This window comes from Rhipicephalus sanguineus, chromosome 11 (genome assembly GCF_013339695.2).
Source record: "Rhipicephalus sanguineus isolate Rsan-2018 chromosome 11, BIME_Rsan_1.4, whole genome shotgun sequence".
In the NCBI taxonomy this organism is placed as follows: domain Eukaryota; kingdom Metazoa; phylum Arthropoda; class Arachnida; order Ixodida; family Ixodidae; genus Rhipicephalus; species Rhipicephalus sanguineus.
Genome location: NC_051186.1, coordinates 107612404 through 107630135, shown reverse-complemented (window position 1 = coordinate 107630135; position 17732 = coordinate 107612404). Strand labels below are relative to the sequence as shown.

General features: G+C 49.6%; 1 protein-coding gene across 1 annotated transcript; it reads right to left on the bottom strand.

The window, feature by feature from the left end:
• Window positions 1-5853: 5853 nt before the first annotated feature.
• LOC119375314 (uncharacterized) lies at window positions 5854-6720 on the bottom strand. Its single transcript, XM_037645494.1, has one exon. The coding sequence runs from the start codon at window positions 6718-6720 to the stop codon at window positions 5854-5856; it is 867 nt and encodes a 288-aa protein (XP_037501422.1).
• Between the last annotated feature and the right edge of the window lie 11012 nt (window positions 6721-17732).

Here is a 17732-nt window from a genome sequence, read left to right as displayed (position 1 = left end):
AAGTGAAATGCCAATGAGAAAGAGCCACAGCGATCGTTCGGAAGCACGCGGAGAGAGAGGAGAGAGAAGAGGAAGAAGCAGTAGCTGGGAGGCAGCCAGGAAGACGGGTCACGCGTTTCGGCCGTCGGGTTTCGGACCCGAGCCAAGACCCCTAACCCTTTCGACCGGTGACCTGAGGGTAACCATGGCTACCTGCTGCTGTGCTTGGCAGGGCGTCGCTCGTGTGCTGCTCCTGGTCAGACGTTCCTGTGCCCGTGGACAGGTTTGAGCAGTCGGGCTTCGGGCTCGAGCTCGAACGAGGCTGTCCGGCCGGAACCCTTCTCGGAGCCGACGGGTCGTCATCGTCTCCTCAACAACGAGGCTGCCGATACAGCGGGCCATCGAGCGGCTCTGCTTCGACGGCGACGGCAGCGGCATCAGCTCCATACTTCGCTCCAAGGCATCGTCATCGCTAACCTTGGTGAGACCGGCACCGCGTCTTCTCTACTCTCCGCGACAAGCTGAAGGCTACAGACTAAGGGATTAGGAACTAAGCACGTAGTTTATTCGTTCTTAGTGACTTGGCCTCTGTCGGAGAGTCTGTAATTCCTGTAGGGTACTCTTCTGTCTTTGTTAGTGTCGTGTGTTCTGGTGTTAGTGTTGTAATTAAATGTGGTTTGCTAGCGGTCTCGTCCTTTTGGGGAGTGTCTTGAGGTGGCGTCTCGGACATTCCAAATAAAGAAAGAACCTGCACGTTGTGCAAAACCAAAAACCACAACGTAACACTGGCGTCCGCAGCGACAGGACGAGGCCGTTTGTAAACATCGTGAGTCAAAGCTATTTTGAAAGATGAGTACGGCAGAGTTTACCGCCTTGGCGTTACGCATAGGTTTGGAAGGCGCGGAACTGAAAGCATGGATTGAGGAACGAGAAGCTCGAGCACGTGAGGAGAGGGCCGCAGAACGTGAAGAACAAAGGAGAGCTCTGATCGAGCAGTTAGAACGTGAAGAATTGGAGCAGAAAACGCTTCTGCAAAAGCTAAAGGTCGCAGAGACTTCGAGGTCACAGCTAAGAACAGGGAGACACGATGTGTCGCTGGTGAGCTCCAGGGAAGAGGAGTTTCATGTTTGCTCACAAAACGATGTCTGTAGGCGCGAGTTACGGTCTTTCGGTGCAGTTGTTCTGGAACCTCGCCATAACTTTTCTTTAGGGTCAAGGGCTCACCTAGAGGATGGCAAAGAAGTGGGTATCCAGGCAGCTAGGAATATTCAGGTAGAGCTCGACGAAGCAGTGTATAACTTTAGGAGCCCAGAAAAAAGTTCAATGAAGGATGAGTTGTGCTTGACAACCTCTGGGAGGCAAAGCACAGGCCTTGAGGAGGCAAGGCTGTCTCAGAGTAGTTCCATTGAAGGAACACAAAAGCTTCTTCCGGATAATTACGGCGAATGCCGTGGAACGAACTCTAATGTGGAAGCAATAAATTATCTAAGTCGGCTGCAAGAGGTGGCCGCAACTGTTTCAGAGCTGGTCGTGTTGCAGGGGAATCACGAACATGTTGAGAAAGCGAGGCCAACTTGTCTGGTTAATGATAACAGAACTTATCCGAGAGAGCTAGACGAGAGTGCAGATGCACAGGTCAAAGCTGACCGAATAGGGTGTCAACTAATGTTATCAATATATGATGACATGGCCTTATGTGGTGACCTAACTGGAAATGTGAAAAAGAGCGAAGAAACTACCACCAAATTGGATGTTGACGTTGAGGGTGGTAGTAGAGTCCTAGAGCAGGGCTCTTTGAGCAATACAGAAATCGAGGCTTCATTTGGGACATCCTGGGTGGCAGAAGGCAGTTGCTTAGAGAGTTCAAGACCTCAGCCTGCGGGGCGGTTCAGACTAGATGTCGACGTGCCTAAAACAGTGGTTCGAACGCTCCTCGCTCCGAGTGCGTGGAAGAAACGCGTCCACTTGGATTGCAACGCTTGCTGGGTTTGGGCCATCGGGACGGCAGGGTGTCAGACTGTCATCGGGATTTACAGACAGATGTCTGGGCGCAAACGCTGCCAAAAGTCTACGGTGTTTTGCGGCAGATCGAAGGCCAATGCCATTCGTCTCGTCTGGGACGCAATCACTTAAGCGTCTAAGTGAATAACCGGTGTCTTTTCGGGATTTTGACTATTGGCAACGGATTTATATTTCCTGTACATATTCTGCTTGTTGTGTATTTGTATGTGGTGTTTTAATTTGAGTATTTCGTGTAGCTTTATAATTGTTTAGAAAAGTGTTGATTTTGAATTGACATTTATCTTGAGTGGAAATAATATGGTGAATGAGTGTGTCGTTAGTACGGTATGTGGTAGGAAGCAAGAATACTCGTTTGTCATCCAGCATATAAAAGGGTCAGGTAATGCTGGCGCAGACTCCTTGAGCAGGTTGACATGCGAGGTATAACTTCAGAATAGACTTTAGTTTTGTGTTCGTAAGGGGTTTCATATTTTCATTTTTCCTTTTGGTGCATTTAGTGTTTCGTAAATGTGGACATGTGGACAACGTAGTGAACTGTGCGGGGGACATATATATGTGATGCATTTGTGCTGTGGTGTAAAACGCGCACTTAACGGCAGTTTTTTTTCTTGGAAAAAAAACTTAAATGAAAGTGGGGCCTTTGTGGTGAAGTGCGCGGAGTTCAAAGTGCGTGCCTGGTGAATTGCGCGGAGTTTGAAGTGCGCGCCGTGGAACCAAATCGAAGACAACGAAAAAGGAACTTGCACGGGCCTAGAAGAGCCAAAAGAATAAAGAAGTGAAATGCCAATGAGAAAGAGCCACAGCGATCGTTCGGAAGCACGCGGAGAGAGAGGAGAGAGAAGAGGAAGAAGCAGTAGCTGGGAGGCAGCCAGGAAGACGGGTCACGCGTTTCGGCCGTCGGGTTTCGGACCCGAGCCAAGACCCCTAACCCTTTCGACCGGTGACCTGAGGGTAACCATGGCTACCTGCTGCTGTGCTTGGCAGGGCGTCGCTCGTGTGCTGCTCCTGGTCAGACGTTCCTGTGCCCGTGGACAGGTTTGAGCAGTCGGGCTTCGGGCTCGAGCTCGAACGAGGCTGTCCGGCCGGAACCCTTCTCGGAGCCGACGGGTCGTCATCGTCTCCTCAACAACGAGGCTGCCGATACAGCGGGCCATCGAGCGGCTCTGCTTCGACGGCGACGGCAGCGGCATCAGCTCCATACTTCGCTCCAAGGCATCGTCATCGCTAACCTTGGTGAGACCGGCACCGCGTCTTCTCTACTCTCCGCGACAAGCTGAAGGCTACAGACTAAGGGATTAGGAACTAAGCACGTAGTTTATTCGTTCTTAGTGACTTGGCCTCTGTCGGAGAGTCTGTAATTCCTGTAGGGTACTCTTCTGTCTTTGTTAGTGTCGTGTGTTCTGGTGTTAGTGTTGTAATTAAATGTGGTTTGCTAGCGGTCTCGTCCTTTTGGGGAGTGTCTTGAGGTGGCGTCTCGGACATTCCAAATAAAGAAAGAACCTGCACGTTGTGCAAAACCAAAAACCACAACGTAACAGATGGGCAGCCGAACCTCGCAATCCATGTCGACACGAAGGCTGCTGCAACTGTGGGCGCTGAAATGTCGGCAATGGGTGTAGCCATTGGAAGCCCTTGGAAGGTGGGAGAGGGCCGACCAGGTCCAAGTGTACGGTGTCAAAACGCGCGTCCGGTGGAAGGAAGGACTTCGCAGGAGGGATGAGATGGCGCTGGACCTTGGAGCGTTGACACGGCAAACAACAGCGCACCCAGTCGCGAACTTGGGCGTTTAGCTGAGGCCAAACGTAGCGACTGGAAATGAGCTTCTGTGTAGTGCGAATTCCGGGATGCGACAGACTCTGTACAGCATCGAACAGGCGTCTGCGAAGCGGTTCCGGGATGAAAGGTCGGGGTGTGCCGGTAGAACTATCCCACACTACCGATGTACCATCTCAAGTCAAAACGACGTCCTCCAGCTTCAGGGACGTTGACGACTTTCGGAGGGTGTCGTCACGCTGGTGAGTAGCGAGTAGGCCGATGTCGATGATGGAAGGCTGTGCAGTTGCTGTGGAAACTGCATCGACGCGGCTCAGTACATCGGCAGGAATGTTGTCGGTGCCTTTGACATGACGGAACGTTGTGGTAAACTCCGAGATGTAGGAGAGATGTCGACTCTCGCGAGGCGAGTAGTAGGACGCAGATCGGTTCATCGCGTGCACAAGGTGCTTATGGTTGGTCAGGACGCTAAACTGACGACCTCCTAGGAAGTGCCGGAAGTGTCGAACAGCCAAGTACACGCGAGTAGCTCGCGGCCGAAAACGCTGTAGCGGCTCTGTGCAGGCTTCAGCTTCTTTGAAAAGAAAGCAAGTGGATGCCATGTTCCATTGATGAATTGTTGCAAAACCGCGCCGACAGCGTTGTTCGAGGCGTCTGTCATGATAGCAGTCGGTGCATCTGGTTTCGGATGTTTCAGGAGTGTTGCACTGGCGAGGGCACTCTTGACTCTTGTGAACGCGTGGGCGGCCTCTTCAGTCCACCGAAGCGTTTGGTTGCTTTTGAAGTTGAGAAGACCGTCTAGAGGGGCGACCAGTCGTGCACAATCGGGTATACACCGTCGATAGAAATGGACGAACCCGAGAAATTGTCGAAGTTTGGTCATCGTTGTCGGTTGTGGAAAATCTTCGACGACGCGAATCTTGGACGGCAGTGGTCGAATGCCGCTCGCGTCGACTACGTGTCCAAGGAACTCGAGTTCCTGTCGACCAAATTCACTTTTGGCGACGTTGATGACGATTCCGCGGCTGGCGAGGCGGGAGAATAACAACCGCAGGTGTTGAACATGTTCTTCAGCGGAAGGACTTGCGACAAGGAGATCGTCGATGTAGGCAAATACGAATGGCAAGCCTCGGGTGACGGAGTCGATGAAACGCTGGAACGATTGGCCAGCGTTCCGTAGGCCGAAGGGCATGCGGAGGAATTCAAAAAGACCGAAAGGTGTGGTGATGGCGGTCTTCGGGATATCTTCTTCGGCGACTGGCAGTTGATGATAGGCGCGAACAAGATCGATCTTAGAAAAGATCGTCGCACCGTGCAGTGCTACCGTGAAGTCCTGGATATTCGGAAGCGGGTTGCGATCAGGAACTGTGATGTTGTTGAGCGCCCGGTAATCGCCACATGGACGCCAATCCCCAGACTTCTTCGGCACCATATGAAGCGGAGATGTCCAGTTGCTAGAAGAAGGTCGGATGATCCCGAGTGCGAGCATGTGCTCGAACTCCGCGCGGGCAACCTTGAGTTTCTCAGGGGACAAACGCCGAGGTCGGAAATAAACCGGAGGGCCGGAGGTGACGATGTGATGACAAACGTCGTGTTGGACCGGTTGCGTCCAGTCCTGCTAGCGCGTCAAAGTGGAAAAGTCACGAAGGAGCTCGGCGAAAGGTTCTTCTAGCATATAAGATATGGGCGCGATCGGCGATGTGGTTGTTGCAAGGGCGCCGGTAACGGTCAGGTGGGTAACGGAGTCGATAAGACGACGGTGTTTCACGTTGACAAGGAGTCCATAGTGGTGCAGGAAATCAGCTCCGATGAGGGCGCGTCGGACATCTGCAACCAGGAAAATCCAGCGAAACGCTCGTTGGAGGCCAAGATTGAGCATGACGGAGCGTGATGCGTAGACTGGAATCCTGGTACCGTTGACGGCTTGCAAAAACGACACAGGTGTCGTTTTTCGGTGGGAGCGTTGAGCAGGAATAATGCTTACGTCTGCACCAGTGTCGACTAGGAAACGTTGTCCTGTGGCTCTGTCCGTGAGGTAGAAGAGGCGACTTGTGTGCTGGGCCGGACCGCTGGTCGCCGTCAGAGGTCGGCCGGCCTGTTTCCCTGCCACGCACACGGACGGCGGCAGTGACGAGCGTCGTTTCCAAAACGGCGATGGTAGTAGCAGATGCCAGGCGTTGGTGACGCGTCACGGCTAGTGGGTGTGCATCCCGGCTTGCTGGAACTTCGGTGGCGTGAACGGTGAGGTGACGCGCGGCGTTGTTCTGCTGCAGAGACGATGCGTTCGAGGCGCTCGCACAGGGCGTCGAGCGGCGACTGGGCTGTCGAAAAAGACAGCAGAGTTCGCAGCGTGGTGGTACTCTCACCAGTCGACGGTGTCGCGGCTGTCATGGCTGGCGTGGCTACTTCCATCACCTTGTCGGCCAACGCGGCAAGTCCGGTGAGGTCCATGGTAGAAGCTGTTGCCAGAACCATCTGCACGTTAGCCGGCAGTCGTAAAAACAGCTCGCGTAACAGCGCATCGTCGACGGATCTCGCGTTGTCTCCGAGCAGCTGCTTCATTCGGCGAAGAAGTTGGCTGGGGCGTCGGTCGCCGAGTTCTTCAGCGGGCAGAAGCTGCTGTATGCGAGAACGCTGTGAAACTGCCGTGCGTTGTAGCAGGGTCGTCTTGAGATCGTCGTAGGCGTTCGCAGACAGCGGGTCGCTCAACAGATCCGCTACTTCGTCAATGGCGGTGTGCGAGAGTGCCGCAACAGCGTAGTGGAACTTCGTAGCTTGGGAGCGGATACCAGCAACTTGAAATTGTGATTCCACCTGAAGAAACCACGCCGAAGGATGCTGGTCCCAGTACTGAGGAAGGCGGACAGCGATGGCTGAGCAGGAAGGCTCACCGCGTCGCTCGGGAAGGTTCTGGTCTCCAGAACTTGTACCGTCAGTCTGTTCCATGGTCGCTTCTGCCACGGAATCTTATGGCCACGATCACGTCCGGGTCACCAAACTGTGGCGATGAGCGACCTCACAGACCGGCGAAGTCTCGGCCTTACCAGAGAGAGAGCGAGCCCGACACGACCGCCTTGATCAGAAGTATTTCAATCTCTCTTCTTTCGAACGCAAGCGCGCGCAGGCCCGTGGCAGCGGCACCTGCCTCGTGCAAGAGCGAGCGTCTCCGTCCTCTTCTTTGCGACGCCGATGCTGCTGCCGCTACAATGGAACCCTACATTTCTGCGTCAAATATCGTCACCTGAAGAAAGTCACGATGAAGGACGTGTACCCTATACCATGAATAAATGATACCCTATATCGACTCCACAACGCGAAGTACTTTTCTTCGATAGACCTCAAGGCCGGCTACTGGCAAATCGAAGTCGACGAGAGAGACCGAGAACGGACGGCCTTTATTAGACGCGATGGCCTGTTCGAATTCAAGGTCATGCTTTTTGGTCTTTGCTCGGCACCTGTGGCATTCCAACTTGTTATGGATGCAGTGCTGGCTGGCATGAAATGGCAGACGTGCCTCGTGTACTGGGACCACGTCGTTGTGCTTGCCTCAAACTTCGAAAAGCACCTCCGGCGCCTTGAAGCTGAACTTCAAGCAATGAAGACCTGTGTACTCACCTAGAAGCCGTAAAAGGGCCGCTTCGCCTACGAGGAGATCTTGTTTTTGGGTCACGTGTTCAGCAAGGATGGCGTCTGCCCACATCCGCGGAAAACAGCTGCCATCGCTGCCTTCCCGCCACCCAATGGGAAGAAGTCCGTACGTCGATTCCTTGGCTTGTGCGCCTATTACAGACGCCTCGTCAAGGAATTTTTACGGATCGCTGAGCCGCAGACTCACCTCACGAGGACCAATGTGTCATTCAAGTGGGAAACAGCGCAAATCGAATTATTTCAAGAACTGAAACGACGCGTTCAGATGCATCCGGTACTAGAGCATATTGGCGAATACAACGATAAGCAAATTCACACCGACGCAAGCAGCGTAGGACTCGGCGCCGTCTTGTGCAGAAGCCTGATGAGCAGGAAACTGTCACCAATATGCTAGCTGGTCGCTATCAATGGCAGAAACCAACTATTCCGCAACAGAAAAAAAGTGCCTAGCCATCCTGTGGGCTAGAGCAATGCACGGGCTGTGATTCTTGGCTCGCGCCCGGCCCGGATCCCGGCACTCGTTCAAGTTTACCCGCTGAAGCCCGGCCTGGCTATTCAAGCCGAGACCCGGAACCGGCCCGAACCCAAGAAAACATTTCGCCAACAGGGCCCGACCCGACCACAGATCGGGCCCGACAGGGGCCCGAGCCTGTAACCTATAGGTGGTATTGCCCGAATCTACAGCAAGGCGTTTTAAGTGGCGCATATGTACGCTTTACTGGCGCATGCCTCGCTAACAATTATAGGTTAATTCCACGCCAAACGTCCCAAACATTGCGCTTGACACTCTCCAATGGTATTGTAAAAAATTGTGGACGTTCATATCAGTGCACTATTTGCCCTCGGAAAGTATTTTTTGGAAAAAAATTTTCTTGTCTGTTACAGTGATTTGAATTTTGCCGTAGTGGGTGAAACATCGTTTGCGAAAAAATACTCTGAAAAATACAATACTTTACGGAACGCCTTAAATATCTGCTGTTTACTTGAAAAGGAATGCCACTATCTTATTATCGCCCATTGGCGACTACTACTTTGTCTCACGTTGGGCTTTGTGGTGAAGCAATGCTGCAATTCTGCGCCGATTTTGTTTTTTTTTTTAATTCTACGAATATTACAGACAAAATAAGACTATATGACATGGCTAGATAGTTGGCAGTAAGCGGGTCAAAGAAGTATTGAAGTCGATGACCGAGTAGTTTCGAAGTGGAAGGGGCGCAAACATTAAAAAATATGTGAAATGCCCCACGTTCAGGCACATGTAGAGTGGGGATGCGGTCCAAGTAAAAATACACGCTTGGTCTCGTTGGGAAGACTAAACAAAGGAGATTTATTTGTGAAAGTTTAATTGGAGTTTTTTTTTTTGTTTTAGGCGAGAAATAAAAACTTATGTTGAGCGTTCGCGGCGTGCCGGGGCGCGGGCCCGTAAGTCCGCTGCACTGCGCCGCCACTGTTCCTTGGGGCAACGGAAGTATGCAGCGCCCACGCTGGTGGCACGATCGTGTGCTGCTGTGAGTTTTCTCGTTTCGACACGCATTCTTCGGCTTTCCGCAGTGCCACCGACGAAGTGTCAGGTAAAACGAGAGATGGTCCGTTTAAAATATATTATTATATAATAAAAGTGGCTAACAGGCACCGGGAATACACTTATAATTCTTTTTTATGGGTAGATCGCTTGAACGTGACTCGCGCCAATCCTGCCTTGGAGCCGAATGGTGCTACGCATTCTTACGCTCGGATCTTCGGCAGAGGTGAACTTTGCTCCGGTGATCGCGTCACCGAGCGAGCACGCGGCCCTCGAAGGTTCGTCTTTCGGCCGCATCCCCTGGCAGCACGTAAGATAAACATTGCGAACGGTGAGTATACTGCTATCGTGTCATATTATAGACGGAGAGGCTGTACAACGGAACCCGAAAGCGATAAGTATAAAAAGGACGAAGCCGCCTCTAAGGCGGCTTCGTCCTTTTAAATGTCTATCGCCTTCGCTTAGTAATCGCAAGGCGATTACTAAGATGAAGTCATCGCATGTAGCGTGTAAGAAAGTTGAGCTCTCAGCAAGGTTTGAGTCTACAATCTCCCTCAAAGGTACGCGCACGTTTCACCATTTCGTGCCATCATCTCTGACCACTCTTAATGCCGGGCTCACCACCTACTCAGCGACACAGGTATTTCAAGAACTGCAACCTCCGCAGAGATCGAAAACACAACCCAAGCTGTGCGCCTGTCGTACGTGTGCATGCAGTGACGTGGCAGTGAAATCGTGCTCTGCTGCGACTACTAACCGGTAGCCTTTAGTGCCCTGCCGAAACATTCTGCCAGCCATATACACTGTTTGCAAGTTTTCAGCAACGTGAAAACTCAAAGCAGCACACGATCTTGCCACCCGCGTGGGCGCTGCATACTTCCGTTGCCCCAAGGAAGAGTGGCGGCGCAGTGAAGCGGACTTACGGGCCCGCGCCCAGGCACGCCCCCGAACGCTCAACATAAATTTTTGTTTCTCGCCTAAAACAAAAAAGCACCCCAATTAAACTTTCACAAATAAATCTCCTTGTTTGCTCTTCCCAACGAAACTAAGCGTGCATTTTTACTTGGACAGCATCACCTCTCTACATGTGCCTGAACGTGGGGCATTTCACACATTTTTCAATGTTTGCGCCTCTTCCACTTCGAAACTACACAGTCATCGACTTCAATACTTTTTGTCACGCTTACTGTCTACTATCCAGCCACGTGATATAGTCCTATCTATTCTGTAATATTCGTAGAATTTTTAAAAAATAATCAGAATTGGCGCAGAATTGCAGCATTGCTTCATCACAAAGCGCATGGTGAGACAAAGTAGTGGTCGTCAATGTGCCATTCCTTTTCAAGTAAACAGCTGATATTTAAGGCGTTCCGTAAAGTATTGTATTGTTTATAGTATTTTTGCACAACCTATGTTTCACCCACTACGGCAAAAATCAAATCACTGTAAGAGGCGAGAAAAGTATTTTTTCCAAAAAAATACTTTCCGAGGGCAATTAGTGCACTGATATGATCGTCCACATTTTTTACAATACAATTTGAGAGGGTCGAGCGCAATGTTTGGGACGTTTGGCGTGGAATGACCCTGTACTTTTTATTTCTTTTTCAAAAGGGCTCATTGTGGAAATAGTTGAGCGGACATATTGAATACGGTGAACGTTTTTTGTTCGGGAGTGGTATACTGCACCAATTTTTCTGCTAATCACAATCCTTATCGTCAAGAGCGTTTTGTTGCATATATTGAAGGAATAATGGTTATTAGCAGCACGAGGCCGGTTTCGATAAGGAGCGCAATAAAAACAGAGGGGACAGAGAACAGAACGCTGTCTTCCCTTTGTTTTTATTGCGCTCTCTATTGAAATTCTAAAAGACACCAAAGTGAAACAAATAATCGGCTTAGACTGATCAATTGTACTCTGAGAAATCTGATCTCGTTAATTTCACCAACACATATGTATTAATAAATAAGAAAATCAATGTCAATGTATCATTTTGAAATTTAGAGTTTCGTATGTGAAGACTATGGCGCCCTTGGAAGACAATGCACTTCACCTTTGCCAATCAGGAACTACGTAGGACCTAGCAGAGGCCGTCAAAGCTATGGTGCGTTTGATGCGGGAATTTCAAGGCGGCGTCACCAGCTGTAATTTTTCTTTGCGCGTTTTCTCAGTTCCCATGCCTCTTCTCGCGTAAGCCGTGGTGATTTTGGAGTTGTGAAAGAGTAATGTACTTATACGACAAAAATCTTTTTTCCATTTAGTGTCCCTGTAAAGCGTGCTGTAACTACAAAGCCAACCATGCATATTTCTGGATATGTAGCACCTGTTTTCATCATAGTAGCACTTTGTCACATCAAGAGAAGTAAAGGAAAAATGGCAAATTTATTAAATATGTGCTATATACGCTAACCTAATAAAATTATAAAGAACCGCGCGCACCAGTAGCCGAATGGAAATGTCCAAAAGGCAGTAATATTATCTATGATAACGCCACTGGTCAGCATTATGGCGATACATCAGCCCATGTGGGCAACATAACAGTCGACACATAATAGACCTCAGCACATACTATAATATGTATCGTGTAATGATACATATATTATGTAGGACATTCATATATTAGTTGACTTAATGTAATATGAACATAAGCTTCTTAATCATTGCCAGCAATACCGCTGTGTCCCAAAAGCTTGGTTGGCCACGGTCCCATAAGTTGTTTTCATGCTGAATAATCTGCGGTGTAAGGCCATTAGTTCCTGTTACGTTACGATGGCGTTGTTTGATATTTGTACGTGAAGGTGTTTTTTATTATGTGTGCTCGTGTGCTTATTTTACATGTATTGCTGTTTTTATGCTTTTCTATGTTGTATGCTCAATCTACGCTCAAGGGTTAAGGAGTAGCCTGCGCCTTCATTGTGTGCCGTCATCTATTTTTCCATTATGTAAATTAAGAAAAGCAGAATGGAAAAAAAACTAACTACTTGCACAGCATTCTTTTCAATTCTTTTCATATGACACACGACTATTACATAGTCTGTACGTTCTTGTGGCGCAGTTTAGTTTATTTTTCCCATGTTTTTGTACTAAAAAGCAAATTATAAAAGAGATTCCGCTATAAGCACACCATGCGCCGTTTCATCACATGTCCTGCCGCGCTAAGGTTTCGTGTACTGCTTGCGCTAGCCGCAGGGCGCACATCAGATTTTTCTAAATTCTACCACTGAGCACTTTAGGGTGTCTTTTTGGACCTACGCAGCATGAAAATAGCTGTCCAGGTGATCGCTTGATTTATCTCGTTCTCGAACGTTTCGCCACTCTTGAATAAAATCTCTAAATGCCTCTGAGGGCTTCTCCTTACAGCTTTCAGCAGTGTTTGTTATGCGTGGCTTGCAAAGGGCTCTCTTTTCTCATATTGTAATGGTGTATGCCTTCCTAACGATGTTGTACCGGTAGAAGGTACCCTACGCTGGTAAGACTACACTGGTATGACTAGCAGTAGGTGAACTAAGTGATTACGATCGATTTTCGGGATTCATTCCAGTTTGGTAAAAAAAAACGTCAGGCCTGCGCTGAAACCGCAGCACAGACACCGCGAAAGCTGGAAGAGCGGCATTTCTTGAGCCCGTTGTAAGCTCTCTTGGGGCTACAATACAAGTACACTAGAAAGGTATCCACTACGCCATAAATCACAATTTTTGTGAAGTTGAGAAGCACCTACTAAGCCATTATTCGTCATTCTGCAGAGAAACGAGGCACCAGCTACACGTCTGTAGGCATTATGTGCACTTTGTTGACGGGACGACTGATGATGATGAAGAATTATGACTGAGTCCTTTGTAATGGGTTGGAAGCTTTAAACGGCCCACCAGGTCTGTAATTTGCATTGGGTGACACCCGGTCGCTCTTTCTCTCTCCCGTCATGCTGCATAACATACGTTGACGTGGGAGAGAGACGGCGGGGGGGCGAAGAACTTTACTGAGACCCCGAGGAAATGGATCATACGCTTATGGGCTTCCATGGCAACCAATACAAGTGCACTTGCGAGGAACCCACTACGCTATAAATCATTGCAATTTTTTAGATGTAGAGCAGCAGGCACTGTGCCATTTTTCGTCATTCTACGGAGAGCCGTGGTACCTGCTAAACGAATGTAAGGCATTATGCGCACTTTGTTGATGCTTTGCCTGCGGACGACGAAGAATTGTGGCAGAGCCCATTGTAATGGGTTGGAAGCGTTCAACAACCTACTCGTTGCGCAATTCGCATTGTGTGACGCCTGTTTACAGAATCCGCGTTGTGCGACGCTTGGTGCTTATTTTACTCTTCTACCACGCTATATTGCATATGCTAATGTGGTTCCTTCCCGACATGAAGCCTGTATAGGACCTTTTTGCAAAGCAGTTTCAAGCACCGGCATGGCTCAGAGGTTGAATACTGCGCTCCCACGCAGAGGGCCCATGTTCGAACCTCGTTCCATCCTGGAATTTTTTTCTTATTTCGTTTTTTTTTCTTATTTCGAGCGATACTGGTTACGGACACCGGCGGCGGTGGCGGCGGCGGACAACTACGGCGCCAAAAAGGGCCGTTGAAATGATCTCATAACAGCTTTCGCTGTAAAAGGTGCGAACAGGCTTCTCGACGCTTACTCATTGGGTGCATATGATTCGAGGTAAGGGGAGATCACCCGGCATGGAATGCGTGATTCTTATTTCAAGCTAGATATTTCGTGAAGCTAATCTACAATAACATGCATAAACATACTTGTTGAACTTATGCTATTCCTGCCCATTCGAACGCTGTTGTGGCAGTGTTATGTAGTTCTCGCACTATATAGAGCAGGGGTCTCGAACACGCGGCCCGCGGACCTCTCGCTAGCGACCTGCGGCCCACACATGACTGTGCCATTTTAAGATGCGATGCATGTTATGGCGGAGTTCAATCCAGTGGTGGTGGTGTGCGGCGTGATCCCCCCACTGCGCATGAGCAAACCCTCTCCAAACACCTCCTCTCCCCACACCCCCTCTCCGCTCCACCTCTCCGCCTTTCCACTCCCCCTGTCCCCTGTCAACTCCACCTTCTCCCTGTCCACTCCCCCTCTCCGCTCCCCCTCCTGGTTTAGATAAAACGCTCGCCTTAGGTCGTACATATTCTCAGTCACTGCGCCGGCTGCGCCGGTGTCATGACTTCCAACGCCATCAACGGCGCCAGTTGCAGTAAAACGTTAACGCCTGCCAAGATCGCGGAGCAGCGTCACATGACCTCTGGGTGCCTAGACAGAGCCACGGAAAAAGAATGTCTTTGTAGGAACTTTATGCAACGAGACTCCGCGCAATCTTTTCGTTTTAGTCGAGGGCTGGGATTTTCAAGGACGTTTCCCCGCCTTGGAGCTCCGTGATCGCACTTGCGATGCTAACTTATAGGTATAAATTGAGAACGTTACATGTACTACTGCGATTACAGAATAACATTTCAGATATAAAGCAGTAACGAATGCTAATAAAACACGGAATAGTGAGACGTTAACTATTAGGCGCCTGGTCTATTTACTTTTAGCTCGCCCATTAAAAAAAATCAAGTTGCCCCACCCGCAAGAAGCGAATGAACATCAGAACTTGTCGCTCATAAATATTCTCCAGATTGCTTCCCCACATAAAAATTGTTTTATCGAGATAAAATGTGAAAGGTAAATGTACCCAAAACGTATGAGGAACACACTTAAAGGGACACTAAAGAGAAAAAAAAAACAATTCTTCTATTATCAGAAAATTAGTCTTAAAATTTTATAATCACCACGCTCGCTACGACGCGCGTCTTGGTAAGCGAGAAAGCGCGCAAAAAGATAATGAGGGTGCGGACACCACCTTGAAAAACGTGCAACACCGTGACATCATAGATTCTGACGGCATGTACTGGGATCTACGTAGTTCTTTCATTTAACTTTCAAAGCACCACAGACTTACCATACCAAGTATCAAGAAGTTTCGTTGACCCAATGACCCCACAATACAATAAAGTTTGATATTTGTGACGTCCCGCGCGGATACTTTGGTGCAAAACTTAAAAATGTAACGTTGCTCTTGATTTCTCCTTATGATAGCGAAGCTAATTACATTCGAGATCTCAGAGTACATTTAACTAAATCAGTCTTAACCGATTCACTGTATCACTTTAGTGTCCCTGTACCAACTGAGCAAAGTCAATGCAAGCCCGGCCCGACCCAAGCCCACCACTTCAAGCCCGGGCCTAGCCCTAAGTCTGCAGCTTCAAAATCGAGCCCGGCCCGGGCCAGCCGTAAAAACTGTTTTACCCGGCCGGGCCCAGGTTTTCGGGTAGGCCCGAGCCCGTGCCGTGCTCTAATCTGAGCTACATTCAAGTTTCGCCCCTACCTCCACGGCAGGCCCTTGAAACTTGTGAGCGACCACCACGCCTTGGGTTGGCTAGCTAACTTGAAGGACCCTTCAGGTCGCGTCGCATGGTGGAGCCTAATATTTTAAGAATTCGCATTCCCGTCGCTTACAAGTCCGGAAGAAAACACTCCGACGCCGACTGCCTGTCTTGAGTCCCCGTCGACCCACCCCGGCAGGACGACCACGATCATGCTTGCTTCCTTGGAACCGTAACTGCCGAGACTTCGCCGAATAACAGCGAGCAGACCCGGCAATCAGGGTATTCCACACCTCGAGGGCAGGACCGCGGTTGTTCCGAAGGTGTTCCAGCGAGAATTGATATCCTTTTTTTTGCGAGACGACGTTCTCCAAAGGAAGAACTCCTCGCCCATTCGAGCCAACTACCTGCTCGTGGCGCCTTAAGCATTGAGACCGGAGTTCCTCCAGGCCCTACACGACGACCCGACGGCTAGACATGTCGGTCTTCCCCGCACGCTTGCAAGAATACAGGAAAAGTAATACTGACCGCACCTTGCGGCCGATGTCGCTCGCCACGTAAGGACATATCGAGACTGTCAGCGACGCAAGACACCGCCAACAAAACCAGCAGGCTTTCTTTAGCCGATCGAACCGCCTCCAACCAATCGGTATGGACAAACCGGGGCCGTTCCCTATGTCGACATGCTGAAATAAATGGATTATCGTAGATACTGAGTACCTCAACCGCGACGCCGTAACGAGGGCCTTACCAAGAGAGAGTGCCGCCGAAGTAGCGAAGTTCTTCGTTGAAGATATCGTCCTGCGTCATGACGCCCCACAGGTTCTCATCACCGGCAGAGGTATGGCCTTTACTGCGGAGCTAACAACGCCATATTGAGATACAGCTACGCAAGCCACCGCCGGGCCACTGCCTACCACCCACGCACTAATGGCCTCACCGATTGTCTAACAAGACCATCGCCGACATGTTGGCCATGTACGTCGACGTCGAGCACAAGACGTTTGAGGACAACCCTCCGTACGTGACCTTCGCACACAACACGGCCTTGCAAGAAACGACGCAGCTGACGCCATAGAATTTGATATACGAAAGGAACCCGGTAACGAAACCCGACGCCAAGCTTCCCAAAGTCTGTGGGGTACATTTTAGCGCAAACTATAAAAGAAAGCACGGGAAAAGAGTAGGAGAAAGCAGAAATGTCGAGTGCTATATTACAACTGTTTATTCGAAAAGTGAAGCCAACAACAAATAACCATGTGCGCACGCGTGCGTCAGTAAGGGAAAAAAATCACACTTTCATATCAAATAGTTGGATCTCGTTTTGGAACAGACAAACAGACGTATCAGTGATACAACTCGTGCCTCTCTCGTTAATGTGGAACGCCTCCAATAACTCTCGCGCTAATGTGTCACTCCTCCTACCTATTATCTGGATCTTTCGAAGCAGAGGCTCAAAATTGCAAGCTAGGCAATGCGCAGGTAAGAGCGTGTTTTCTTTATTCTTTAAGGATAATTCATGCTCCCATGCTCCGTCGTTGACGCATCGCCCGGTTTGGCCCACGTACGTCTTTCTACACGGCAGCGGTCACATATAGAACGCCCGCAGTGCATTTCACATAAGGTCTGATGTTCTTCTTCTGGCAACCGAACGTTCTGTCAACGCGGCTAATTCGCGGACACAGTCCGGCTAATTTGCGTGGAGCAGAGAAGACTACAGGCACACCGTATCTATCGGCAACCTTCTTGAGGTTGTGGGAAAGTTGGTGGACGTACGCGACCCCTGCGGGCTTGTCTCCTTTTTGGACTAGGCTAGGCGTTTTCCTTTTTATGCCCTTCACCTTCTGAAGAAGGGTTTTCGAAACGGCCACTACGACCGAGCTCGGGAAGCCGGCTGCATATAGCCTTGTCAATTGGTTCTCAAAACAAACCTGCATGGCGTGAGGACCCGACTTTATAATGGCGGAGTCAAGGCAGTTGGCAGCGATAGCTCTCTTTACTAACCCCGAGTGGGCAGAATCGTACGTGAGCATCTCTTTCTGTGCGCGTGGGCTGTACTGCCAACAAACGTGTTTTTTTTCAAGGGTTAATAACAGATCTAAAAACTGGAGAGTGTTAAAAGGAAGGGGATTCATGTGTAAAGAGCATTCCCTTCCCATGCAGCCGAAAGGCGGCTGAAACTTCACTAAGGCACTCGTCAAATGTAAAAGCATGGTTAGTCTTTAAAATGATTAAATAATCGTCAACATACCTAAAAGCCTTAGGAAGAACCTATCGTCAAACGTACTCAGAAGGTCACGGCCAACAGACGCCAAGAAAATGCCACACAACACCGGAGCGACACATGAGCCTATACATATTCCCTGGCGCTGAACATAGAGGTATTCGTTAAAAGAAATAGTTAG

Bases quoted from the DNA above. Each gene is read 5' to 3' on its own strand.
- LOC119375314 (XM_037645494.1), bottom strand. From the start codon at position 6,720: ATGGAACAGACTGACGGTACAAGTTCTGGAGACCAGAACCTTCCCGAG.